This window comes from Numenius arquata, chromosome 2 (genome assembly GCF_964106895.1).
Source record: "Numenius arquata chromosome 2, bNumArq3.hap1.1, whole genome shotgun sequence".
NCBI classification, from domain to species: Eukaryota; Metazoa; Chordata; class Aves; order Charadriiformes; family Scolopacidae; genus Numenius; species Numenius arquata.
In genome coordinates, this window is record NC_133577.1 from 81,932,615 (window position 1) to 81,949,066 (window position 16,452).

The window sequence follows — 16,452 nt, forward strand, 5'->3', positions numbered from 1 at the left end:
ATTGCTGTTTGATGCATTAGTACCTTCACGTGTACAACTTTCACACCCTAGACTTCTTTAGGAAAGCTATATTCAAACTGGAAAACAAAAATTGATCAGATAGACTGATAATAAGCACAGGGATTTTTCAGAAAATAATTCTGTTACCAAATTTGTTATAGTATTGACAGTGCCGGGCATATCTTACATTTATTCTCTTAACAAAACACTTGTACAGAAACCTCAGCAAAGAATGCCTTGTGAAACCACAACAGCTAAATTATTCACTGGTAGCAATTTAATAAGAAAAGAAAACAACTGAAGAGAGAGGAATTAATGTTTTAAAGTAACCTTCTAGCTGAATTCTCACATGTAAACCTTATGCTTACTGGTGTGAGGTAGCTGGAACTTTTCAATCTCTTAACACAGTGATGGTAGTCTAGAATGTAAGACACTTTCTTAAGCTGTCTTCTGACATTCAGGAACTTGGAATACATTCTCACAGTCTCCTAGACAGCTCTCTATTTCACCTTATAAGAAGATTCCCAGTAAAAAAAGCACAGTAAGTAACATCATTTTTTCCACAGAGAAAACTGCAAGCCACCTTCACATTTTCAAGGTGAAACAGAAGGCTTTATGAGAAACCTGTCAAAATGATCTTTACACCAAAGAATTACAACATCATAATCCTTTTTTTTTTCTAAAAGTATCATCTCAGCACAATTCTTAGTTCTTAAAAGTAAACAGCAAAGAAATAAGTAGGACATTCTAGAGGTGTATCCTAAAGGAAAAATGCAATAACAGAACAAACTAGGCCAAAAGCAACAATCTGAATAAAATGTTCTAAGGCATTATGTTCTTAAAGGAAACCATAGTCTTGTCTAAAGAAGAGCACCTTCCAAATGGGGAATGAGTTCCTCCTGGTCCATCCATAAGCAATTAACAGTCTGGGTGGCTACTGACTTCTTATACTGAGGGAAGTATCCCCCTCCAGTTAGTAGGAATAAATCTGCAAAGAGGGTCCAAAGCGAAGGAATCTGTCTGGCATCTGAGCCAAGTTCCCTTGGACTATCAAGGGAAGAAACTCAGGAATAGACTTCCAGAGTCCAAGAAGTTTTAGGGATGCTGCTGGGGGGCGAGGGAGAAAGAAGGGAAAAAAAAAAAAAAAGTAATTATCAGGTTGCAAGGCTGTAAAGGAACTGGTAGTAAGATTGACCATGGATAAAGTTGGGAAGGTGAGACTAATAAACTTCTTTAAGACTGATCAGCTGGGAAGTCCTCAGTGAAGGTCATCTTCATTTTTTGTTTTGAATGCTTATATTAACACATGCAATTCTTAGATGTAATAAGTGAGTAACAAATATGTAATTAACTAGGTTAGTAAAGTAGTGACAAATCTGACTAGACTTTCAACTTCGACAGGAAGATTAAGGTAAACTGTATCTGCTACAATGCCATGACTAATTGCAAGTGAGTTTCATGACACAGGAATGTTTCTTTGACACAGGCAAAGGAGGAGAGTGAGACACTTCCCAAACAGCTCATCAGCCTTTCTTTTAAAGAAGCTGTAGGACACCAGAATAACAAGTTAAGCAAGTGAATTCTTAAAAAAAATACTGGGCTGTTGGAGCTCAGAGGTGAAGTGTCTTCATTTCCAACCACTCTATGAATAATAAAAAAAAATTTCCCTAAGGTCAACCCCTAATGGTGTGCAACCAAGCACAAGGCAAGGCCCCCATGGCTATATTTCTGGGCCAAAAGTCTTTACTACAGGTAGTAAAGGATTCTCTGATACTGATCAAAAGAGTCTTATTAAATAAGGGGGGCTAAGCCACACAACGTGAGATAAAATCAGTAGTACAAGGTAATCCTTTAGATGGACCCTTTGCTGAGAGAAGAAATAGGGTAAAACAACTTCTCATTTAGTTGAAGGGAAAGTACTTCTGATTGCTACTTCTGATTGAAAAGATATATGACTCCAATAAGGGCAGGGACTCATTAATTTTTGTTTCTTGCATTGTAACATTTTAAGTGCCTAAATTATGGCCTTACTGTTGACATATCAACACCAAAGGCTGACAGCATTGGAGGAACGAAGCTGACAATTTTATTTTTCTAAAGTGAACATACTGGCCGCGTGGAAGCTGGTTTTCTTGCTCCTTGAATAACAAGAACACTTTGATCTCAACCCATGCCAGGAAAAGTAGCTTGACAAATGACACAGCAAGAAGTCTTTAGAGCATTTAGGAAAGCATCTGTAATAGCCATTACCTTCAGAAATTCCTAGGAACAATTAGACTAAGGTTGGTTCTGCAAGCAGCTCACACTCCAATTTTGAGTTATCAAACAATGAGAGGCAAGGGAGAAACAACCCTGAAATTTCACAGTCACAAATAAATGCCCATGACTTCGCTACCTGCCTAAACCTATGCTAACAATCAGAATTCCAGTCTTCTACCTCTGTACTGCCCCCAGACAAATGAAGAATGCCAGAGGGTGCAGAGCTACTGGGAGCTTCATGCTACACAATATTCTCAATGCCCTGGAATTTTGGTATGCCTCATTACTACCAGTGACTTCTGGGATCAAAACCCAGGTAGCCTGAGTTCTCATCTCTGTGATGAACCCTGCAGAATTTTTTGGATAAAAGGATGCTCTCATGTCAGCCGTGTTATGTGTGGACATGGGTCACATCCACAAAATAGCAGTTTGAGTAAGACAGAGCCTACTCAGGTCCTGTTCCAGAGGCTAAAGTAAACAAAGGCTTAGAGACACTGTTTACAAAAACTGGTAACTTGGCATGACATTGCAAACAGATCAGATTCAGCATGTCCAACTCCCAACCTGAGATATAATGAACATGTAGAAGATACGAGTGTGTTCGTTATTGGCAATTTTAGTGGTATCTGAAGCAGCTGAGCTGTCCTTCTTCTATTGTGCCTAGAGTGGATAACTTTCAAAGTAAGAATAGAGATCAGCTAAAACAAAAAAGGTCTGAAGCTACAGAAAGGCTTAAAAATAGCAAAGCACTGAAATTAGCTGCTGAAGCAATATAAAAAGCCAATACACTGAGATTCAAAACACTAGAGGCAAAAGCCTGGAGGCTGATACCTGTATGATAGATCTAGGCCTATACCTGACGATGAACGGGCCACATAAATAAATTAGAAATCCAGACAGCTTAGAAAAGGAAAGATCTCCAGTGCAGACAAACACCAGGCTGCAGAATCTGAGCAGCTCCTGAAAATGTACACAGCTCCTTTAGAGAAGGGTCATTTGTGGACTACATCTAGGAAAGTACCAAGTGAAATGCGTAAGGGTAGAAGCTGCACCTAAGTGATGCACTTCACCCCCCTGTAACCTAACTCCCATGCTGGTTTTGCATGAAATTTTGATAACCTGGGAAACTCATTTTTTATGTTAAGGACCTACCTGCAAATTTAGAATAGAACACTGTGCAGATAATAATGATAGAAAACCAACCGTTTACCTCAAAAGAAGCAGTCAAACTCTTATCTCATAATGTACCTAAATGCAGCAGGGAGGGCTACGTAAGAAATGCACAGTCTATAATAGACATATGCATGCACTATGAATCATACACCGATTCCAGTTGCTCTATCCTAACTGGAGTACAAAATCTAGATTTATGCATACCCACAGATATGCACATATGAGAGCAAACAAAGATGCACAAGTATACTTGCCATATGCTCTGCCCGCATCTATGTGTATAAAAATATACCAGTGTAGACACAGACGTATGCACAAAAAGAGCTGTGTGGTGTTATCCTCAAGTGGCCCTACTGCGAGCGCCATCTTTTAGAGGCACGTACGTGCCCACACATCTTCACCCTCGCACGCAGGAGCACAGGCTGGTGGGCTGCCAGTGGCTCCAATGCCGTGAAGGGATTTTCCTACCAGAAAGCTCAGGCAGCTCCAATATACAGCAAACAGTGGCGCTGCCAACTTCCACAACACCTTGTGCTTTTTCCCTTAAAGCATTAACTTCTAGGAAGTGTTGAAGAAGGAGGTGGTCAGATTTTGAAGGGGTTTTAATTCAAAAAAAAAAAAAAAAAGGAAAAAAAGGGTTGCCCCGTCTTTTGGCACACTGCTGGAGAAACTGATCCAGGAGAAGAACCTCCTGGCCACCTCCAAGGCCAGGGGGAGCAGGAGGGAAGGGGCTCCCTGGCCTGCGGGATGCGGCGTGAGGAGGGGGGCGAGAAGGAGAGAAAGGGCGAGGAAGGCGCCGCACCGGGGGGAATGGCAGGCCCAGAACGGCGGGGAGGCGGCGGGGAAAGCCGGGGTGAGCCGGCGGCCGAGGGGAAGGGGCTGCAGAAGGAGGAAGGGTGGGGGTTAAGGCAGGGGTTCCCGGAGCGGGTGGCGACGCGGGGACGACGAGGGGGCGGCGGAGCAGCTCCTACCCGCGGCGGTGCAGGTCGTGCTGCTGCGGTTGGGCCTCCCCCGCGCCTCCCAGCCGCCGCAGAAAGCCCAGGACGTCCCGCAGCTCGGCCTCGAAGCTGTCTACCACCGGGTTGCCCGGCGCCACGGCCCCGAAGAAAGTGGCCGGCGGGGGCTGCGGGACGCAGCCGGGGAGCGGCAGCCCGGTGGGATCCTCCATGATCCGGCCCGGCCGCAGCGGGAACGCGCCGGCGTCGCCAGGCAACGGCCTCGGGCAACGGCGGCCGTGGAGTCCCCGGGGGCCCGGCTTCGAGTTGAGAGCTCCAGGAGGGGTTGGCGGAGGGCTGAAAGAAAGCCAATGGTCTCCTGAGGCGCATTAAAAAGAGCATGGCCAGCAGGTCGAGGGAGGTCATCCTCCCCCTCTACTCTGCCCCGGTGAGGCCACATCTGGAGTACTGTGTCGAGTTCTGGGTCCCCAAGTTCAAGGACAGAGACCTGCTGGACAAAATCCAGAGGAGGGCTACAAAGATGATCAAGGGACTGGAGCACCTCTCTTATGAGGAAAGGCTGAGAGACCTGGGTCTGTGTAGCCTGGAGAAGAGAAGACTGCGAGGGGATCTCATCAATGCTTATTAATATCTAAAGAGCAGGTTTCATAGAAATCATAGAATCATAGAATCATCTGGGCTGGAAGGGACCTTCAAAGGTCATCTAGTCCGAACCCCCCGCAGTCAGCAGGGACACCACCAACTAGACCAGGTTGCCCAGGGCCTCATCGAGCCTTACCTTGAATGTCTCCAGGGAAGGGGTCTCAACAACCTCCCTGGGCAACCTATTCGAAGAGGATAGGCCAGACACTCTTCAGTGGTGTCCAGTGACAGGACAAGGGGAAATGGGCACAAACTGGAACACAGGAAATTCCATCTCAACATGAGAAAAACTTCTATACTTTGAGAGTGACAGAGCACTGGAACAGGCTGCCCAGAGAGGTTGTGGAGAGGTTGTGGAGTCTCCTTCTCTGGAGATACTCAAAACCTGCCTGGATGCATTCCTGCCCAGCCTGCTCTAGGTGAATCTGCTTAGGTGGGGGGAGTTGGACTAGATGATCTCCAAAGGTCCTTCCAACCCTTACAATTCTGTGATTCTGTGAAATCTGCCTCCATCCCCTGGGGAAGGAGTCTTCAGATTGGGGCTTGGGTTGTAGGAGCCGGAAGGGCCTCACACAGCTGGAAGGGTCCTCGCACCTCTCTCCAGCAGGTGAGAGAGCCTTCTTCTCTCTCTGAGGCTACATTCTGCCAAGAGGCAGCTGAAGAGGCTTCATGGGCACCATGCGGCATGGCAGCGGCTAGGACCATTGCTATCAAAAGGCATTGCCGTGTTGAGGTTGTTCGCCATGCAAAGGCTGCTGGAGGAAGCTTGGACAAGGCCAGGAGGTACCTTATGAGACGGTTTTTCAATAACGTATATCAACCAGGGATGTCATTTTGAACTTACTAATTGCATCACTGAGCCTGCCTACTGCACAACTACAGATAAAGAAGAAAATGTGGTAATCCTCTAAACAATTATATCTGTCTATTAAAAAAGGTGGCAAACCATGAAACAACCGGGCCATATTTATCCATATTATAGGAGGCAGCCATAGCAACCGATGTGTTTTCTTCATAGGCATTATCATAAAGGATTTTGGGAGGGATGTAAAGGAAACCAGCTATGTTGCCGTGTTCATCATCATGATGAGCATAAGGGACAGTTAACTGAAAACATGAAAGTGAAATCTTAGAAATGTGGTGAGTGAGCAATGAATCCTGGCAGCCAGGTCCAGTTGGAGGCAGTTTCTTGACATTGTATGGAAAAAGATCAAAGGAGGGATAAAGCAAAGAAATACCTGAAAAGTGCACCCAAGTAATTCATAGCTGATAGTAAAGAACTATCCTTTGAACAACTGGAGAGATGCATCATCATCATGCTGAATGATGGGAACCAGAAAATACTGCATTAGCCAGGCCAGAGAAATTATGTAGGAATAATTTAGATGCTATGGGGAATATGCAAAATGAATAACATGTCTGACTGATTTTGTATTGTTACCTCCTGGGAGTTGTGTGGATCCATCGCCCAACAGGTATGGTGTGACTACGGGAAGGTGTTAGCAGGGATCATTACAGGCAATTCATATGTGTGGAGTTAATTCCAGCAACAATGGTGGAATGGCATTTAGGTGGGAGCAAATGGTTGAGTGCAAGAGGGAGCAGGTTCCTCAGATTTCTGTGGGGGCAGTAGAAAACGAAGCCTGCAATGAAAAGACATGGCACAAAGGTGCTGATGCTGGGATTTAGAAATCACTGGGTACAGAGACAAATTTTACAAGACAACTGAAATACGAGAACTTGGCTTGGAGAGCAATTACTGTTACATTTAAAGATTTTTCCTATGCTTTGCCATGCTAACCAGAGCTTCCTGTGATGGATTCCAGATGACTAATAAACACTGGCCTCTTGTGAAAGGCAGCTTGTGCCACTGTGAGTACTGCTGGTGGCATCATTCAAGTGCCTATGAAGATCTGAGCTAGTTTGCTTCACTAGATGGTGCTGTGTCCCAAAGGGCTGATCTTCCCATTCACGGGAGGCAGAGACGTGCCCTTGACAAAGCAGCAGTGCCTAGAAGCTTCAAGGAGAACTTGAGAGACTGGAAACGAGATTGCTGAGTAAAACTTTGCATATCTCTAATATTTGGCTACGAGACGGTGGACTGAATGTAACATTAGCAGTTTGAATTAGTGTTTAAGGCACAGAAACAAATTGAATCAAAGAAAACAATGAGAGAAAGGGATTATAGCCATGTCCCAAAGGGTAAGATTACAGAACTATTTAAAGATAAAGCTTTAACCACTGGGAGGTTAACCAGGACACAGCTGATCAGCCAGACCATGAAGAGTGTTCAGTCTAAAATTCCTGGGACAGAACTCCACAGGGTCCAAGTACGCACTCCCTGCTAGGTGGAGGCTTAGTGTAAGGAGGACAGCTCTCAGTCTCTCAGCACCCAGGCTGGAAAACCAGGGAGAACCACAGCAAGGAACTACACAGCAGCAAGCTTTATGGCATGTATGTTACTTCAATTTTGGATGCTTAATAGGAATATTGATTCCTATTTTACTGTTCTGGAGAAAACTCAAATTTACATTTCAGATAGTGTCCATCTAACATTTAATGGGTCGGACATTTAATGGGTCCAAAAGTCAAAAAGGCTTATAGTTAAATGAATAGAACTTTTTAACTTTGGAAAGATTGTAGATTCTTCAGAAGCCTTCAGCGTGCATATTCTGATGTTTAGGGAGAAAAGTTTGGTGTATACAAAACAGTAAGAGAGTGATGACTACTGAAGTTGCAACCATGTTAGGAGAATTTCCTCAAAAAGTGCTGTATACATATCAGTACTTGTATGACTTGGAAAGTTTATAGCAATTCTTTGAATTACATATGTCCCTACACTCTAAAGAAAAATGATTTGTTGATTGGAAAGCTAATGATTTATTCATCATTGGTAGGTGAACATTTGGATAGTAATCAGTTACAGTAAAATTAGGGAGAAAGTAGGTGAGATTGTGGAGAGTGGCACAGAGAGGATCCCAAGAAATGGAATTTAGGTAAATCCATTGACCCAAGCAGAGAAGTCACAGCAACCTGTGATTTAATACCACCAGATAGGTCAGATGGGAGGAAGCTGCCTCAGAAACTGATGGACACACAAAGAGTTAAATTAGTAAAAACCCATATAGGAAGTGTCTGCTCTCATGCCTATAGGGCCAAGAGTATGCTTGAGTCAGAAAGGGGAAAAGCTTTGCTGCTAACTCATCAAGCTGCCTGCTTACTTCTCATGTGTGAGTTCCACTTGTGTGAACAGCAGTGGTTACCTAGAGCAAACAAAGAGGGGAAACGCTGCATGATCACAGCAGAGTTGGGCAGGAAGAGTGTCCAGTGGTATCAGGGTACAGGGGCTGAGGTAACGTCTGCCGAGCCCTATTTAGTACATCAATCAAAGTTTGTTTCCTATGAGTAATTCTGAGATGCATGTTCAGATCCCTTCCTGGGATGCTTGTAGCAAATGTACACCTGAATTATGGTGCCTATATATTTTGCTGTTTGATATTCAGAGACAAGAGGCAATCACGGATGCTGTGGTGCCAGACTTCTGCAGGGTAACTTGACATCCCCCAGAGATGAAAGAGCTAAATTTATGTCATCTCTTCCTCAATGCTTTTAGGAAAAAAAGTCAGAGTTTAGGTGATTCTAGGCTATCGCTTAGTGTCTTCAGGCTGGTAGGCTAATGAAGACAGGGAACTTTAAAATAACGTGTCACATATTTATGGACTAGCATATTCAGAACTGGGATCAGCATTTACTCTACTTGCGGTATGCCTGCCTGGTCCTAAGTGCCAGTGAGAGTCCACAGTTCTCCCCCTTTGAGCGGGAGAGCATTGTTGGATTAGAAGGGACTCTAGAGAAAGAAGCGATGGCAGCCATGTGCTGATTCTTAGGGAGTTAGGCAAGGAAAACAAGTTCAAGGAAACAATATGTCTTATGCAACAGTACACCATTTGCTATTCATACGGTATATCAAATGTGATACAAAAGAATAGCTCTAAGTTGCCTGATCAAGGTCCTTAAAAAGCCATTACATAGATGGAAGAGGTGAACTAAGTTGCTGAATGCCACAAGTACACTTTATAAATGTGATGAAGTTGTCCAATGGGAAAAGACAAAGGAAGAACTTGGACTAAGCTTACAAGAGGCAAACCACTTGCTGGAATCAACATTCCTTTCAAATAACTAACTGTACAGGAAGCTAAGAAGTGCAGCAGATGTGCAAGTGTATTGCTATCACAGTCTGTGGCCCTTGTCCATACCTGCAACTGATAAGACTGACATGGAAATACAGGACTTTTATCGATACTGTCATCATTCCCCTCCCATCCTTATGTTTTAGGGCTGTTTTGTAGAGCTGCTTGTGGCTTACTAAAAGTGTCTTTAGACTCAAATGTCTTACTTAAATCTGCCTTTACATTCAAACAGAATGTGTGGATTCCTAACCTTATCTAAGGGCTACCTGCTGCCTTTTACTGGAAAAGTTAGTAAGGAGATGAGAGATACACTGCCATGTTTTGATAGCATTAGTATTTTTTGCTGTACCATGAAGAAACATGTCCTGAATTAAGAAGGTACATGCCTGACTGCAAAGGTAGGAAATGTGAAAAGATGGTGGAAATGGCTTATTTAGGAAACAACGCAGATAGCTTTTCAAACAAAGCAGCAGATTGAGTCCTTTGCTGAGATGGTGACACATATTTGTAAAGTATTGCAGCGCTATTCCTGTCACTGAGCAGTATACAAAATTTGTCAAACAACAGAATGGTCTCTGAACTTCACAAAATACACTAACAAAGTAGCTGAAGCTTGTGAATCTTTTGACAAGCAAATGATGGTCTTTTAGATAAGCCAGGCAGAAGTGGGGCAGTTTTAATGCAAGTGAATGCTAATAGAAGGAAACCCAAGTTTTTCCTTGAAAATGGTTGTTGGCTTCCTTTCTGATCTAGTGTGTCAGTGTAGTAAGAGGAAGGGAAAAGAGTGATCAACATGAAAAAGAACTGCAATGACTGAGAACTGTGCAACTGCCAGGTTCTTACAGAGCTGCGTTCGAGTTTGGGGTGACAGTTGTCACTGTGTTTTGGTTGTATCACACGGAAGGCTTCAGTGCCAAATTCTAAAGATGAAGTATAAGTTTTCAAGGTTATAATATTGAAGTAATTTTTTTTAATGTGAGTGTGAGTGCTCACAAAAAGGCTTTATCAGGTTTTTTTTTTAACATTAGGAAAAAAGGCACATAGATGAATTTCAGTTGATTTGCAGAAAATGTGTTACATGGGAGAAGCAATCTTGTTCAGTTGTGGTTTTTTTTTCCCCAAAGAAGGTGTAGGAATGTGTAATATTTGTGTGAACAATCTGTGAGATTTGGCTCACCCACTCAGGCTGTATTGTTATGCATTGCGTGGATTAACCTGTCTTTGTTTTTTATATAGCTGCCTGAGTTTGTAAGAGGTTTAAGTTGAAACACAACAGATTCTGAGGTCTGCCTTATGGACTTAAGTACCTAAGGTAGCAGTTGGACACATCAAAGTCCTTTAGTGACTTTCCTAGAGATGGAACTATTGCTTCAATGAGATAGTTTGCCTAAAATTCCCGTTATTTACTTGATTCGGATATGCTTTATTCCAGTTTACAAGTACATTCTACTCAAGTAGACATCAATTGATATAGCTTATTTTGGAAAGACCTCCAGGGACTTGCAAATATTTCTTCTGAGGATGTGCTACTTCTGGTTCACTAGACAGACCAGGGAGGTAAACTTCTTGATTCACTAAAAGATCTTGTCTCAGATCTCAGGAAGCTGTAGGGGTTCTACTAATGAAGAAGCCTTGCCTAAGGCTAGTTTAGAGAGACAGTAAAGAAGTCTTGCGCAAAAGGCCTGTAAATCCCGTCCAATTATGAAATGGTGACAGTCTGAACAAGATTTTTAGTGATGTGCATGAGAGCTGCATCTTAGAAACACACTAAAACATGGACCACTTATCTGTATCTATAAAAACCTAGAGAGAGGCCTGATCTAAAGACAACATCCAATTTATTGAGCAGAGAGACAGGCAAGATGGTTATATTTTCTATGGAATGTGAGAAAAGAAGTAGCAGAGGGGGAGCACAGAAATTAATTCAATTTTCTTCATTTCATAAAGATTCTCAAGACAAGCTTTAAATGAGAGGAAGTATAGCCTCTTCCAAGAAATAGATTCGTTCTGAACACCTTCCCAAATATCTCCTGAAGCCAAATATGATAGTGCATTTTTATTCATATTCTTCTGATGCACATTTGCTGTTATAATTCTGAGCTGCTACAAATGCTGTAGATAGAAATCATCTTGGGGGAATTAACACTACTCCTGAGTAGCCAAATGCATCCTTATCATAACACTTTCTCTGTTGTGCATTTGGTCTGGGAGTACTCACGGGATCAAAATAGACTCTTCTAGGAATTAACCATTGGCAGCAAACAAAGGGAGACCTAAAATAACCTGGTGATGACCTCCAATATTTTTAGATCAATGCATTTGTGTTCAGGCCATTTCTTATTGCATTACAGTATGAATTTTGCAACTTTTTGGCATCATTGCTTCCATTTTCCATTCTTACTAGTTTCTCACTCACTTGCCAGAATATTTCACTCCAAGGTCAAAGTATCTGATTGAGGTTTGTTCAAGCAGCTGACAGAAATTGTTTTGGGCAATAGCCTGACCTTGGACTAGGAGATTTAGCAGCTTGGAAATTAGCAGAAGAAAATTATGCAATGTGGAAAAGTAATTATTTGTTGGTTATTAAGTCTTGCTAATTCAAGAAAGTAGAAAAAATATCTTTGTCTTCACATAGTTATTTGGATATTTCATATTTTTCAACAATGCCGTTTTTATTATTCTATTTAATTATATTTTCTAGGTTATTATTTCTAATAATATATAACATCCTGAGCTTTTTGTATATATTACTATATTATCTTGGTATATATTATTTCTAATAATATGTAATTATGTCATTGTGAGCTTTTATCTCAGCACTTTAGAATTTTAGAAAATTAATGTTTAACAAAAAGTAATTGGTTTGCATTCTACATACATGTGGGAAGGTTATTTGCTTACTTTCTAGAACAGTGGAATACAGGCATGTTGGCTTTATTTCAGTTTAAGTAAAAATTAGAATAATTTCTTTTTAGAGCAATTGATGCTGTTGCCTGATTATATTTTATGAAATAAAAACTGTCCAGAAACAGGATTATGCATTTATCAGTATATCTATAGAAATGCAGAAACTGGATTATTAAATCCCTAGTAGGGCTGCAGGAAAAGCTACAGTATCAAAAAGTATGATGATACTAAATAAGAGTAAATAGTTGCTAGAACGAAGATTAAAATCCCAGACTTCACCAGCTGCTAACAGGAATAGGTAGAAGCACAGGTGTTTCCCGCAGGGATTCTGACTTCTTTTGGTGGTAAACCACTGATTGCCACTGATATGTCAGGCCGCAGAAATTAAGCTGGAGAGCAGAAGTAGATCTGTTAGAGCTAATATGGTTGAAGTAAGCCTTCCTTTAGCCTTTTTTTCCTTAGCACTTCACAGGGCAGACCTTTATTTTCAGTGTTAGTTTCAAAAGGAATAGCAGTATGCAAATGCTTAATGGGAGTGGAGCACCTTTATTAAATAAAAGAAATTACTCGTCCTGGTGTTTGGTCCTGTTTCTCATAATTGGTGTAGCAAGTGATTTCTAGTTTTGACTGCAATAGATTTGAAGTAGCCAATACTTTTATATCTCTTTCTTCTTTTTCTGAGCCACCCTTCTTTGCTATGCGTTTTGATTATTATTTCTACTTAATGCCTAGGATTTTTTTCTGGTTTGATTTTATTCATATTGTCTTTTTACTAGAAGTTTTGTCTAGGGCTTATATTTAACAACATTTAGTATGCTTTAAAAATTCTTCAGAATTTTAGAATGCTTTATTAAAATGATATTAAATGGCAACAGAGTAACTTGGAAATACTGTTTTATCAATCAGAATGAGATAATTTAATCCTTATTCCTCAGACTGAAAGACCCTCCATGAAATTGTAAACATACCTCTCTTAATGGGCAGACTAAGTGGAATTTATTAGTTGTACATTTGAACTTCTCTCTGATGCAGAGAGAACTTGGATGGAGTAATATTCCATGACTAAGCTGGACTCATGTGAAACTTTAGGCTGAGAGCTCTCTCCTTTGAGATGAACATAAAGGAATGCAGAGAAAGTGAAGCAGTAGAAGATACATACCTATATAAAATACCAAAACAATAATGGAATAAAGGTCTTGGTTATTTGTAATTCAGTAAAGTTTATCATCTTGTATGTCTTAACATGGACTTTCATCTAGTATCAAAGTGTACCAAAGAGAAAAATTAATAAAACAGTATTGGCAAATAATCTGTGATAATAAATAGTCTATTGGGAATCCCTATTTAGGAAACAGTTATATGATTTTTGGAAAGTTATATGAGTGAAGAATCCTTCAAATACCTTATTAATTTGAGATCTTATACATGTCATTTTTTAGGTCTGTTTTCAATATCCCTATTATAAGTTTTTAGAGAAAAAAGGCAATAGGTGCTAATTCTTGCAGTTTTATCATTCTGTTAAAAGTCTTAAACCACCAAGCTGACAACTCTTACAGTATCCATTTTCTAATGAGCAAGAGACTTTTACTTCTCATTCTCCAACGATTACTCTGAACCCATGCAATTAGCCCCTTACAAATATAACCATCCATTCCTTTAGCATAGCAATTTGTATTGCCATTTTATAGAGCACGAAAGACAATTATATACATTATATATACAACTACATACATTTCTGGTCGACATACTATCAGTCTGTTCTTTACATTTTTGATTTTCATCCAGGAGATACTCATTGTAATCTTTACCCTTTTCTCCCTCAGAATTTCAAATTATAAAGATCAAACCATTACCTTTACTCTATAGGATGGCACTCAGGAAAAATAGAAATTGCTATCAGCACTTTACCATGTTTAATTGATGCAATAATAAAAAGTGTGTAGGCCTTGGCCACACAAATGTAAATGAAACTTTGGTAGCAAGTTTTGAAAATTTTGCTAAAATGCTTTCAAGCGGACATATGGATCTTCATCTATTAGGTATGGATATAGTAAAATGGCTATTTTTCACTCTGTGGATCTACTTTGTATACTCTGCCATATCTATTACATTTAGAGACAAAAGCACCGTATTTACCTTTGTAGATTCAAAGTGAGCTAGATTTTACTCCTTCCTTCTGTATTGTTAGCAATAGAGTTACTTAATAAATTATCCTTAGAAGAGCACATTTTGTTATGTTGTACCTGTATGATTCCATTGTAAGATTGACAGAATGATTCCTTAGAGAAGGCAGACACAACTTCACTGAAATAAAGCATTATACATCCATCTGAGTTAGCACAAAGGTAACTTAAATGTAATTTAGTCATCAGAAACATAATCACTAGGCATCAAACATGAATTAAAAAAACCCAAGCTAATTTGTAGATCAGAGATTATGGGTGCATCTACATTAGAATTTTGTTTCTGATCAAGAGTGTTCTTTTGAAGCATCCCCAGCTCCTGCACTTGTTTCAAGTTACGGGGTGGTCTCGAATGCATGGGTTGAACTCTTTCTGAATGGAACCAAGCTGAAACGTGCGCTCCACAAGCACACCTGGCATCTTCCAACTGCTACTGCAGATTCAGTCTCTAGGAACAGAGCAGAACGAGCTCAAAGTAAAACCCCCGAAATGTGCATTATGTGAACATTTGGTCCCTGGGACTAATTGTTTCACAGCACAGATCTGCTGCGATTGCACTGCTTTCCTTGTTCTTATAGCCATAGCCTACTTTGCTAATAAGGAAATAAAAGTTTTTGAAGCAATATGAAAAACAGTTACGCCATTTCTGGAGAACTGCTTTTAAAAAGATATATACTTGAAGAAAAAGCCTTCTAAGTTACCACTTCTACCTACACTTTTCTTTGCAGAGAGAGGAGAGAGAAATTGCTTACAAATTTTATGCACAAAGTTAAACACAATTTTTCACTTGTCACAGAATTACATCTTCTGTCTGTCTCAAAGAGCTAAAGAGAAGATTTTCAGTGTCTCCTCAGTGCCATTAATGCAAATGACAAAAGTGCAGTGATTATAAATACCTAACAAAACATGCCAGCATGTTGCATACGGTATCTTATCTGTTTCAAGGTTAAAGTTTACAAATAGGGCCTATGCCCCTGGTTTGTAGTTTGTCTCATGATTTAGTTAAGAAAAAAGGGCCACATCATTAAGCCCTGCTACAAAAAGTGTGTTCTCCACGTCTGGAATTACAATGTCCTCTTCAGAGCTTTGGTTTATTTCCTTAAAATAACAATTTAATGCTTCATGTACTTTCCTAGGAGTCTCCAACTTTTCCAGGCTACTCTCCATGGGCCTTCTACATGTAAACGCTGTCCCTAACCCAGAGACCACTCTTCTGTGCAGCTCAGTTGGTAGGTAGCAGATCAGTCACAGATGGGACGATCCAGTGTAATGGCTCTGCTTGCACTGTTCTATGAAAATCATTTACAGGGACTGAGAGAACAGAGATCCTGCCCTTATCCATGCTGCAGATGTGCATGGTTCCTCCAGGGAACCCATAAAAATATCCTTAGAACACATACTAAGAAGCATGTCTGAGAATAATGTCTATCCTACTGTAATACTGTTCCTGCTGCTCTTTCAGATATCCCGGCAATACCCACCTAGTCCTCACTCAGCAACTTGCACACTCTAAAGAATACCCTTCTCCTCTGTGACTGATTTTCAGCATCTGTATGATCTATAGTTCACAAGAGTCTGGTAGTTCAGGGAGAGTGAAAATTGGTGTGTTTTCAGGGAAGTGTAAGAAGAAAAGGAAATAAATTGTGCGGTGCCATAATGCCAAATCCCGATTTCAGCCACGGGTCAGACGACTCTTGTTGCCGGTCCTGATCTGACGTCAGATGCAGCATCGGAGCCAGCTCTAAACAGGCTCAGCCACTTGGCACAGTGCTGCGCTGTGTGAAATACCAACACAATGTAATTACAGCAGAAGGACGTACCAGAACAGTCTGTCTCTGAAGTTAGTGTATCTGGGATCATGTTGTGTATTCTGATAGGGTGCTGTTTTGCATAGTGTGGGTGCACATTTAATGGCCAGTAATTCATAGTACCACAGGTGCACAAAGTGAAGGGTCTGGGAACATAAAAATATGGAGATGACAAGAAGGGAGAGACTGTTGCTAGTGGGATGCAGTAAAGGACTGCAATTTGCCTTGGAAAGCTTGAGGTCTGTGAGATGTGGCATCTGGCATGCAAGGAGAAGGAACTGTAGTAGATGATAGTGCAACTTATTTTATAGTTGTACAGGATGGAAAAGAGCAC

At 41.0% G+C, this 16,452-nt stretch overlaps 1 protein-coding gene across 1 annotated transcript in view; it reads right to left on the minus strand.

Moving 5' to 3' along the window:
• The window catches only part of CFAP54 (cilia and flagella associated protein 54), a 111,018-nt gene extending 106,418 nt beyond the window's left edge, over positions 1-4,600 (minus strand). The window contains exon 1 of the mRNA XM_074168264.1: positions 4,404-4,600. Coding sequence (XP_074024365.1) covers positions 4,404-4,600 — 197 coding nt within the window. The remainder of the gene's footprint in view (positions 1-4,403) is intronic.
• Positions 4,601-16,452: the final 11,852 nt, after the last annotated feature.